At 46.5% G+C, this 12,849-nt stretch overlaps 1 protein-coding gene across 3 annotated transcripts in view; it reads right to left on the minus strand.

Annotated features, from left to right (window-relative positions):
- Nucleotides 1–12,849, minus strand: part of LOC134529209 (calcium-dependent secretion activator) — a 520,687-nt gene that overhangs the window by 131,735 nt on the left and 376,103 nt on the right. For all 3 annotated transcript variants that reach the window (XM_063363074.1, XM_063363075.1, XM_063363076.1), the window contains 2 exons: nucleotides 10,418–10,481; nucleotides 7,346–7,469 (listed from right to left, as the gene is read on the minus strand). In XM_063363074.1, coding sequence (XP_063219144.1) covers nucleotides 7,346–7,469; nucleotides 10,418–10,481 — 188 coding nt within the window. The remainder of the gene's footprint in view (nucleotides 1–7,345; nucleotides 7,470–10,417; nucleotides 10,482–12,849) is intronic.

Raw genomic sequence — 12,849 nt, forward strand, 5'->3', positions numbered from 1 at the left:
CCCTGGGATAGGAGTCTTGCCGGGTCCACGTGCCCCTACACGTGGTGGCGCCCATTAAATTACAGCCTAACATCTTAACAACAACCCCCGGCCACGTCATGTGGCGCCCAAGAGCGTGGGGCGTGACAAAACTGCAGGAATAACTAGGACCGAGGCGCGAGGGAGATGTGCTGTTGTTGCACGGAGCGACGGAGCGAGCGGAGCGGATAACGGTACTCTGGCGCGACGGTCACGTGACCGTCCCTTGGCGCGCGCGCTTACAAGAATTCGGCAAGGGCGTGAACAGACTTGTGGAGTGCGGGGCAAGAGTAGACTAGGCAGTACACCAGCCATAGCACGATGTCGTACTGTATGCGGACGGACTGTAACGTAAGTGAGGTGAAGACGGAAGTTCTGTACAACCTGAAAAAGATGTACTGCATTAAGTGCGCGCGACCGAAACACGTGGGAGGTCTTTTAGGCGCGTCCTGGGCGGACACGTGTAGCTGTTTGGAGCCACGGGGGGACAGTCCGCCGGGGGAAAGGAAGGTGGCCGTACCGGACTATTTCAAGTGCACGAACGTAACCTGCGACGGACGAACACGTGAAGGCGTGTGGTGTAAACAGTGCCGTGCGTTCAAGCACGTGGCGTGTCTCACGCGGACGGAGATGGACAGCACCGAGAACACCTGGTACATCTGTGCGGAGTGTCACGGCGCGCGGCGCGCAGGGGGAGGAATGACCGAGGGACAGCAACCCGCCCCGCGGACCCGAACACACAACCCCGGTAGGGCAGGTCGAACTCCCGGAATTCGCAGGCCGGACAAGTGACGACCCGAGGCAGTTTCTCAACGCGTGCCGCGGGAGGTTGAGTCGCTATGGTGTTCCGGAGGAGGAGTGGGCCGAGAGAGTAGGCGGAGTGCTACGTGCGGACGCTAGAACGTGGTGGACCATCATCCACGAATTCGACATGCCCTGACCGGAGTTCGTCCGACGGTTCGAAGCCAGATTTGCAGACGCGCGGACGGAGTTGAAGGTGCGCACGGAGCTGTTCTGCCAGGAACAAGGGCACGCAGAGTCGGCCGAGGCGTTCATACTCAAAAAAATACGCCTGTACAAGCGCCTGTTCCCGACGCAAGCGCCGGAGGAAATCCTAGGACCCACCATTGAACTCATGCGCCCGGAAATCCGCCCACACCTACGTCACGCGGCCCAAAGCTCAGCGGAGGAATTCGTCCAGCTCGCGCGGACCGTGAAACAGGACCTGAAGGCGCTCAAACCCACCAGAACCAGCGCCGCGACGCCGACGCATACGGAGCCGGCGACCGACACCACTCAAGCTGTAGTCACGTACGTCGCGCCGCGGGCAGAGGCGCGCCGCGACAACTCACGCCCAGACAACCGGTCGCCACCGGCGTGGCGTCGACGGGCCATTGGGGAGGGCCCCCCGCCACAGTGCCAGACTTGCCCGGCGGGCACCTACCACTGGCACCAACACTGCCCAGTGCGCAACCGCTACCGTCCGGACCACGAGGCGCCGGGGCAGTCGGGAAACGGACGCGGGGGGACAGCGCAGTGACTCAGACGCTTCCCCCCCCCCCCCCCCCCGACAACAGCCGAGGCCCGCGAGCACGCACCTGCAGGCCCCCTACTGGGTCACGTCAGTGCCGACGAAGGCGACCTCCTGCGCATCCCGATCCACGGCAATGGGCGGGCCGTGAACGCGCTGGTTGACACGGCCGCCAGCCACAACTGCGTCGCCGCACGCCTCCTGGAAGACGCCCAGTACGAGTGCCAGCCGGGCCAACTCCAGCTGGCCACGGCCGGAGACGTCTGCCAGACGCAGGGCGTCGCGACGCTACACGTCGACATCCGAGACCAGCGGTCGACGACGACAGCCGTGGTGATCACCGGGCTGCGCGACGACGTCATCCTGGGGCAGCCCTGGCTCCAGCAGCAGGACACGAGGATCGAGGTACGGGACGGCCGGGTGCACGTGGGCGTCCAAGGCCGCCGCACTGTCTACGGGCTCGGAAGGGCCGCACCGATGCCGGAGGTCAAGGTCAGTCTCGACGGATTTAAGCACGGAGTTCCTCCCGCATTCCGGGACCTGATTCAGGGTGTGCTCGACCAACAGAGTACTGTGTTCGCGAGTGCAGACCCCCTTAAACGGACCACAGTGGCCGAACACGCCATCCCCACCCATCCTCACGTCCCAATGTTCATTCCACCAGGTAGCTATGGGTACGCAGGCAGGCAAACTATCCTAAGACAGGTCAATGAAATGCTTAGGGACGGTATCATTGAGCCAAGTGAGAGCCCGTATAACTTCCAGATCGTACTTGCAGAGAAAAAGGACGGCACTGCCCGATTTTGTGTTAATTTTAAGCCCATTAACAAGGTCACTGTCAATGCACCCCCACCTCTGTTGAATATAGCGGACACGATAGCCGGCCTAGGAAATGCAAAAGTGTTCTAGTCACTGGACCTGAAATCGGGTTATTGGCAGGTGCCCATACGACCCGCCGACCGCCCCAAAACTGCCTTCACCATCCCAGACGGGCGCAGGTTCCAGTTCCGGGCGATGCCTTTCGGGTTACAAGACGCCCCCGCGACCTTTCAGAACATGATGACGCGCGTGCTGGACAATTACTCAGGGAAATTTGCGGCCGCCTACTTAGACGACATCATCGTGTGGTCACAGACGTGGGAGGAGCACGCCCACCACCTTGCGTTAGTGCTAGAACGGCTTGCGTCACACGGCTTGACCTGCAACAGGGAAAAATGCCACCTGGGGACGACGGAGTTAGATTTTTTGGGGCTCGTGGTGAATGCTGACGGCAACAGGCCTACCTCACAACAGCTCGAGGTCATACTCAACCAACCCACCCCGAACACACGCAAACAACTCCAGCGGTTCATAGGGCTAGCCAACTGGTTAAGGGCCTTCATCCCCGATTTCTCAATCGTGACAGCCCCGCTGACGGAACAACTGTCACCGAAGAAACCCTATAGGTGGACCGGCGCCATGCAGCACGCATTCGACGAACTGAAACGCCGATTCCGGCAATGTCACACACTGGCTAGGCTCAACCCACATAAACCAATCATAGTGCAGACCGACGCAAGCCAGGAGGGCGTCGGCGCCATCCTACTCCAGCTAGGCGAGGCGGGCGAGCCACGGATCGTGGAATACGCGAGCGCTAAGTTCGGGGATGTGGAGCGTCGCTACAGCGTCAATGAGCGCGAATGTCTCGGGGTCGTGTGGGCCATAAGACGCTACCGCCCGCACCTGGAGGGGCAGCGCTTTATTCTGAGGACAGACAGCCAGTGCCTCAAGTGGCTCGCCACTATGCAGGGCCGCCGCTCTAAGCTGACAAGGTGGGCCATGCTTCTCCAAGCCCTGGATTTCACCGTAGAACACGTAGCGGGGAAGGATAATGAATTAGCCGACGAGCTATCACGGAACCCGGACCACACGATACAGGTGCGAGATGACGCGGAATGGGAAGAGCTACTACCGCCAACCCGGGGGTATGAGGGGCGCGAACATCAAGGGGCCGAGGCAGACACACGCCTCTGCGCGATGCACCTGGCCACACCTCCCACGCTTCCCCCGGGGGCCGAACTCGATGACCTAGAAGCGTTCGTACAAGCCGTACAAACCGCCGACGCGCACACCCAGGAGCTGGTCCGTATGTGTGGCGAGGGTACCGTGGAAGGGTACCGTGTCGTAGACGGATGTTTACAAGCCCACCCGGCGGGGCAGCGACAGGCAAGATGGCGGACGTACGCACCGCGAGAGGCACGACGGGACATCTTCTCCATGTTGCACGACAATAAGTTGGCAGGACACCCCGGTACCGATCAGACACTACGGGCAATACGGGAATGGTTCCACTGGCCGGGAGTAAGCAAATACGTCAGGGACAATGTGCGCAGCTGTAAACATTGCCAGCGGCACAAGACCCGCCGGCCGGACGGGCGCGAACAACAGGTACCCCGGCGGCCCACAGAGCCCTTCCACACCGTGGCCCTCGACCTCATGGGCCCATACCCCCGTACCCCGCGGGGCAAGAGGTTCATACTTGTGGTCACCGATTGCTTCACCCAGTGGGTAGAGGCCTTTCCGCTGGCAAACTGCCGGGCCAGCACGATTGCCAGGGCACTGGAAACGGAGTTCTTTCCCCGGTGGGGTTACCCCCGGGTGCTCCTGTCTGACAACGGTACGCAGTTCGCGGGGCGCAAGTGGAAAGCCTTGTGCCAAAAGTGGCGGGTCATACCACATACGACCCCTGTGTACCATCCCAGAGCGAATCCCACGGAAAGGCGCAATCAGGAAATTAAGGCCCAGCTGCGTCTGTGACTAACAGAGGACCACACCACCTGGGACGTTCATCTTCCGGACATTCTATACTGCTTGAGGCGCAGGGCAAATGAGGCTACCGGCGAGACACCAGCCACCCTAGTACAGGGGCGTAATCTGCCACTTCCGGGACAGTACCGGGTACTGCAAGTACGGGGGGAGCAGGAAGAGGTCACGCCTGACGCACACGCGGAGCGGACGGAGACGGCCCGGGAGTCGGCGCGACGCAGACAGGCGGAGTATCAGGCGCGCATCACGCCGGCCTCCACGTCACCACCCCCGACCCTGAGTCCGGGGCAACTATAGAGCATCCCACTCTTAGATTGCAGTGTGGAAGTAAATGGGCGCATTCTCTCTCTCTCTAACACACGCCGATTGCCGTTAGCACTGTCCTTGTTTCTTCGTGCGTTGTTGCCAAATATCAAACGAAATTTAAAATTTTAACTTTTGGAACAAGCTTTTTTTCATATTGTATAGAATCAAAATACGCATCAGGCAATGCTTATTTTGAATACTTAACAATATTTTAAGTGTCCGAAAAAATTAAAAAACATAACTTATTCGCTGCGAACTGTTTTGAAGTATTCCGATATGTTTCACATCAAAAAAAGAAAACCTATTTGTGTATTTCATTCAGATTTTTTTTATTAGTAAATTAATGCCTTAGGACGTCACCGAACAAATGTTAAGACAAAAACTGTACAGGTTTCACTTAAATAATTTTTTTAATATGTTGAAATGCGTTTTCTCACAACCTGACACATCAAAAAGTTGACCCGCGGAAAACATTTTTTCTGTTAAAGATAGATGGGGGACCAAAGCGAGAAAAATGTTCACAATGAATTGAATTAGTTTTTAAAAGCAGCCCCATCTCAATTGCTTCTACAGTTTCCGTGGAAATAGCTGTTAAAGATGTGTCTTATCAGTACAAGAGCGCGCGCTGCCGTCGTAAGAGGAAACAGGGTCGTGTGTTTAGATAAGTGGGGTTCTGTCCTACAAGCAATTTCAAATACATGGCTTCCTTAGTCAACAAAAAATATTATAATCGATTCTTGAACATAATATGTAAAATGTATGAAATAAATACGAAGGAATTCAATAGCGATCATGGTACAAAATTTTGAATTATTTTTCTATCCTCAACACCAAGCATCTTATCAAACATTGTTTTAGACAAAGTTTTGGAAAATAATTATGATATTATTACAAACAATTTAAACAGATTTGATAAGGTGTTTACTAAGGCAGTTACGTTTTTTTGTCCGGTGAAATTTTTTTTCGAACCCATGCAGTTATGGCTGGTCGTATCAAAAATGTATTTAGAAAACATTTTTCGGCATTAGGTAATCCGAGTTATCATACGTTAAAACGGATTCGATATTATTCATATTATGGGAGTTGTTGCGATTTTTCTGTTTTTCAAAAAATCTTCCCCATTTCTAACCAATTGTTCGGATTTTTCCCATAACTTACTCGACCGAGAATTTCCATTACCGTATTTTATTTATAATTTTGGACATGACTTGTCCAAAAATACGGCATTTATCGGGCCCATGAAAATGTGATATATATATATAATTATATATATATATATATATATATATATATATATATATATATATATATATATATGGGATTTTTAGAACAGAAAAGAAAACTATAAGAAATTTTCGTCTACAATAGGTAGTTTTTATTTGAAATTTACGTAAAAGTGGCATTATTACAAATTTATATGTGTAATAGTATAAAATATTATAAATTACGATATGATATCTTAAAATGCTTCTTGTTCGATCCAAATTACATAGACACACATCTCCTGAAATTCGTAATGTGTTAGAGATTTGGCAACAGCGCGCGCCATAAGCCGTGTACTGCAATCTAAGAGTGGGACGGGCTATAGTATACGCCAGGCTACACCCCCTCTCCGCCAGTGGGCGGAAGTATTGCGCGGGGCTGGCGGCGAAGTGGGTGGGCCCCGTACCAGTGGTACGAACAGCCGGTACCACAGCCGTGTTGCTACGTCTACCCACCGGCCGAGTGGTTAAATACCATAGGGACACGGTGAGGTTGGCACCGGCAGAGGAGGTGACAGACGCGGATGTACCGAGCCACGAAGTGGGGTCACCGCGCAGAGAGCTCCCCAACCCAACGAGCGACAGTTCCCCGGAATTCGCCGGGTTCCCGGAAGAGGACGGGCCGGGTCCCGAACCAGAGACGCCGTCAACCGCCACGTCAATGGGTCCAGCCGCGGACCAAAGAGCAAACTCCACACCCACTAGCGGCGGGACGCCGGGATTCGCCGGTTTTCCGGAACCACCAATGATATCACCCGTCCGACAGGCAGGATGTACCACCCAGGCGAGACGGCTGTTCACGGAAAGCGTGGATGAAGACTTCTACGGGTTCGAGGAAGGGGAAGACGTAGGTGGCACGGAGACGGGTCGTCTCCCAAACCCCCTTATCTGGCACCCAGACAATGAGGGGGAGCGGACAGACAGTTCCCCATTGGAGGAGCCGAAATGGCCCTTCCACTACTCAATGACCGACTCGTCCTTCCGGGTAGTGGTGGAGGAACCCGCAGATGAGGCACGCAAGGAGGGCGGAATGGGGGAAGGAGAAACGGACAGGCAGGACGCGGGGCATGGGTACAATCTCCGCCCACGCCAAGCGACGGCGCCACCCGAATGCTGCGTCGTGGAGATGACGCACCACGGCCCGGCCGGCGCAGATGTAAACACCGGGGGCCACGCCCACCCAACTGTCAACGGCGCGCGGCCATATCGAGCTACTTTCGGGGGGGGGCAGATTAAAAATATTTAACACTGATAGTTTATGATTAACATATACTACCCTTATTTCATAGCATTTGGTTCTGCAAAAATAACCTTTGAATTTGCATAAAATTATATTTCACAAGATTATATTTACAAAAAAAAAAAATAATAAAATACAAACATGTGAAGAAATAAATAATAAAAACAATAATATAATACTCACCTTCTATTTTAGCTTCAGCAGATAATCTGGTGTAATTCACCAAAGCCGCAGTTTCTAAGCACTTTTTAATCATCCCTCGCACCTCTTCTGGTGGGACAGGTGTAACAATATCCTTCATCAGAACCTACATCAGAAATGCAACATGCAGTGCTTTAATGTAATTTTTGTAATCAATAGCTGTGTACTAAGGTGGCATGTATACCATCCCAAATAAAATTATTAGCTGACAAGAGGAAGTTACCAGAATCAAAACTACCTTTACTTTTGGATTGTGTATTTGTAAAACTTCTGGAAATATGACATAATTCATTGCAACTAGGACACACCCGTATCTTGACATCTCTGTTGGCTCAAAATACTACATATTGATTAATAAAATAGTGGGAACTTATAATAGTGTCATTTAGAAACATTTCACTCAAATTAATAATTTAAGTATTGGTAACACCTCTTAAAAAATTCTTGAGACTAAGTGTGAAGACCACATACATTTAGTTAGTAAATTATTTCTGTTTTGCAATATTAACCATTACGTAATAATTACTCCACCAGACACTGATTTAGCCTATTGTTCATTGAAGAAGAGTTCCATTTGACTAGCTAGTTTGAATTCTTAAAAATCTGGTCTATTTTTGAAACAGTTGTTAGTTCAGGTATATTTTTCTGCATATTTTATAGTCAAGACATAAATAAATAATACTGTAGAAAGGATATTAAACAGCCACTTAGCAAAAAAAAAGTTTCATTTATTTTTGAAAAGTAATTTTTTTACAACATTATGTAAAAATTAGTGTAAAAGTTGTGCCTTTTCATTAACTCCACAACTTTAAGAGCTCTTGCATTGATACATTTGTTTATAGAGGTGACAACATCTTGTTCATGAACTTCAGTGTCAAAACCATACTACAAATAAGGCCTTATTTATAGGTGACTTGTTAGGAGACTGTTTTTAAGTGACTCTACTTTTTGGATCATATTATTCATGGGCTTTGAGTCTTCTTGTTTCGATCTACTTATTATCATCTGCTATTGCACTGGGGTTGAGGTTATGTAAGGTGTGACGTTATCGTTCGCTTAGGGCACCACTACATGTAATATTCCTCTCTCAGGGTCACGACGTCACCCATGTATGACAAGGCTCGCAACCCCCTAAACTATAACCTGCCAGCCCGCTCTAAGCATCGGTCACGCTATAATCATACTGATGGATGGTCATCGAGGCTCTCCAGGAGGCTCATACGCCTCAGCCTCGGTGTAGAGAAGAACACGTGTCACAGTTTGAACAGGTTTTATTGACTCTGCACTCGACACACGACTCACAATCTTATCTCCAAATATCACTGCTACAAAATGCCAATGGCAAAATAATCAGCTTAATGCGGACCAGGGCACCCCATGTCCTGGCCTTGCAGTTACACTGGTCGTCCAGTTCAAAATGTCCTACTAGGGGCTTAAATACTAAGTAAAACAGTCTACACCCCGGAGTAAGCCTGGAAGCAAAAGAAAAGGTTTAAGAACTAATTAATAATGAACGGGTGTTAGCCGACCATAGATAGCAACAGTTGAAGTCCTCAAGGTGCAGCAACTACGTCCTACTCCGAGTGGCGATCGAGTGAGACTGGGGTTTTGCCAGGGTGTCATGGCGGCAGGAAGCTTCCACTTTACTGTTAGTTGCAGAATAATGTGTAAAACAACACATAACAGAACAAATCTTTTACAACTCATTATATACTATTATACATATTACCCTGAGATAACATTAACTAAAAAGCTGCTTAATATTTATTTAAGTTTGAATGGTAGTGGCCCATGCCGGGACTAGTTCTGGAAACGGCCACATAGAGCGCTACTATGTCCTTATAACTACCTGTAAACATAAACACTTGAACTCTAAAAGGAATGATAATAAGGATGACAATGATTTAAATAATTTATTATGCCATGGGTGCACAGCACAGACGTTAGTGCGCCTCTTGTTGGCGGACACACACACACACACACGCACGCTCGCACAAACACGCGCGCGCACACACGCATACACACACGTATTAACAGCAGTTTAAATTGAAGTAAAATGACAAATTATATTAATTAAAATATTATATTAGTGGTGTGTGGCACAGACTCTACTCGCCTCTTGTGGGGTGGACCAACACACGCGCGTGCACACACACACTCATTGGCGGAGGTTTGAATAGAGGGTGATGGTGGGAGGGGAGGAGGCCTGTGCAGGGTGAGGCACATCGGGCTTAGGGAGGGCGTAGCCCCGGTCGATGTCAGTTTTGAGACATAAAACACATGCTTAATTTTTTTCTTCATGGGACATTTCAAATTCCACAAATTAAAAATTTACTCTTTCGTCAACTTTGGTGTTTTTTTCTTGTGCTACTTAAGAAACATACTCTACACACATGAACAGGAAACCGTCGGTGAAAATAACAGGGACACAACTGTACTAAATGCTATATTTATTGCTATATTGGAATTATTACTATAGTATAATAGAAGGCAACAAAAATTTATGTTTTAATATATTGTTCAGAACTTAAAACTCAGCATATTTAAAAAACAGTCACAGTTGTTAAAATTCTTGGTTTTTTTAAATAACCAGCTATGTAAATAATCTCCGATTTATAAAACTATGCAGATTTGTGAAAATTAAAAAAAAATTGTTTTAAATCTATAGTGTGGTAGTTTGGTTGGTTTTAAAGCGACATATCCTGTAAAATATATAAAGTAATGGTGTTAATAGTAAAACGTATTCCTGGAACTAAATGGCAAGATTCGATGTATGGTTGACAAGTTGTATGTAGAAACAATGGACTGAGAAATGTAGCAGATTTGATAACAATAAAGAATATTTATTACATTATGCAAAATAAGATATTATTATTTACCTCTAATATTATTTATTTCCATCCCTGATTTGTTACATGAGTGAAAAAAAAATCTTTAAAGATCACGGAAGTCTTAAAGTAGGCACTTACAAGTATATTGTGGTGCATATGATTATAGTCGTAAATGTCTGGAGTCCAATTTTATTTACTATGCATTTGTAAAAAAAAAACTTACCCTTTCCAGTAGCGACAGTGTCGCTTTCAGAGCACCTTCTGGTCTTCCAAATGGAAAGCAATACCTATAAACCGAGATTAATATGTTACTGAGCTGTTACTGATACACATTAATGCTACAAAAAAGTTTATTCATTTTAATGCTGTGTATAGTGCAGTATTATGAAATGGTTACTGCAACATGTGTTGTATGTTAACCTAATTTTTACTAACACAGACTGAAGAAGCAAAAAAAAAAAAAAAAAAAGTTTCTAGCCAATGAATATTTCATAACAAGCCAATACATTCTCACAACATTATGTATGAATTAATAACTTTAAAACTTATAAACAATAATGAAAGCTAAAGTACAAACACAATTTGGAATATAAAATTTTGGGACTGAAAAAAAAAAAAATTGTATCCATACACTGAGCATATTTTTGCGAAGCTTCGAACAAAGCCAAGCATAACTTCTCACACAGCCACGATTTTTTCTTTCAAGCTTACACATATTACACACTTTCTTTTAAAACATAGAGCTTATCACTAATCAAGCCTACAGAAAAAAATGTATTTCCATATTTTGTAAATAATAATTCCATTCATATAAATAATTCTTTTTAAAAAAGTATAAAGCCATTATCTACTCAAGCAACTCATGAAATATTTAATAGCGTACAACTACAACTACAACAGCAGATGCTATTGAAACCTTTTCGGGGAGTTCTACTACTGAGCCTCAAAGCCGTTTAGTCTCACAAGCCTCGGTTCAAAGTGAAGAACCAAAGGCTAATGGTCAAAGGGATGTCTGGGCACACTGCAGGCGGGGTCGGATGTATCCAGGCCTTAAATGGCTGAGAACTCCTTGGGCTACAGTACTTGGAGTTGGGAGAATAGCCGAGGTTGACCCTTAGATGCTCCATGCATTCTGTGAGCCAGACTTGTTATCGCTTTGCTTCAACAGACAGACCATTGCAAAAAGGAAAGTACCATAACAAATTGGTAGCAGTGCGGACTGCTCCTTGATGTGAATGGACTTCCACTGAGGTTATTTGTTTGCCCAGGATCACATTGTTTAACTCGTACTTAAAAGTGGTGCTCCCATCGCTTGGAGCCAGCTCACAGAGCTGACACAGTGAGCAGTGAAACTGCTCCAGCTACTAGCCTCGCCAGCTAGGAGAGGTTGGAGAGGCCTCCACCAGACCACAGGTTTTCTGACTGAGTGGTGGATTGGTGTAGGCACCAGCAGTATTGATAAGGTCATAGAGCTAAGGACATAGTCAACTGTCTGGTTAGCTGAGTAAGCTAGGGGGATTCTGGTGGTGATGATGCTTTAATGGGTAGCCTCAGCCTATTATCATAGCAAGGTTTATAAAGGCGCATTACCGGTGAGGCAACATTTCGACAACATGTGGAATGCGACATCATTACCGATCCTAGAGTGTTCACACTAGTTAAACAGATGTTGCACGACATAAGCGACAGTGTCGAACCCCACACTATTTCAAAGAATCCTGTCATCTGTAGTGTGTCACCAGCTGTCACCAGCTGTCGCCAAACTTTCCACCCTTGTTGGGAAACAGGAGAGATGTAGAGGCACCATGGAGTGATACAAGGAAAAGACAGTAGCTTTTATTGAGTAATACAGGCAGTTACCAATACTGTGGGATGTTCAGCTCCCATAATACAAAATAATAATTAAAAACTTAATGCAGTGAAAGAAATTGCAGCTTAGTTTAGGTGTGAGGTAGTGAAAAAAAAAAAAAGTGATTTAATATCTTAAGTTGAACCATAGCAATTTACAGCTGTCTCTGGTGGTCAGAAATTAGAAACCCTAACATTACTAACAATCTTACTTCTGGTGGCACTACAAATTGCTAATAAGTTTGAGATTTCCTTATTTGGCTGACATTTTTCTAACAGTAGTCTGCAACCTGCGGCGTACATACAGCCTGCCATGTGAATTTTGTGCATGCCGAAAATTAATTTTTTACTTTAAAATAATTTTTCCTTCCTAAATATGATTTGCAATGTAAAAGTTAAAGTTCAATACTTTAATTCATTTAGTTTTAATATAGTTTATTTATCACAACTTCGTATTTTCAGAAATTTATTGTTGATAAACTTTGAAAAATATTTGTTTCGCAGACCTAAAGTATTGCCTACTTTAATACAAAACATGTTTAATTTAAATGTAATTAATTAGATTTAAGTTAATTTTTCATCATGCAAAATAACGGCAAATCATCACGTATTAAAAAAAGTCATTGTAATGAATATGGTATATTTATCATGTGTATAGTACAGTGTGGCCCGTAACACATTAGCCAAAGAAACAAATTTCCTTATATTCAAAAAAGGTTCCAGATCATTGCTATGTTATCGAAATATTTTATACACATTCTAGTGAAATTTTTCTAGAGGGCTTAATCGTTTTCCACTAGCTTTGTC

This window comes from Bacillus rossius, chromosome 2, assembly GCF_032445375.1.
Source record: "Bacillus rossius redtenbacheri isolate Brsri chromosome 2, Brsri_v3, whole genome shotgun sequence".
In the NCBI taxonomy this organism is placed as follows: domain Eukaryota; kingdom Metazoa; phylum Arthropoda; class Insecta; order Phasmatodea; family Bacillidae; genus Bacillus; species Bacillus rossius.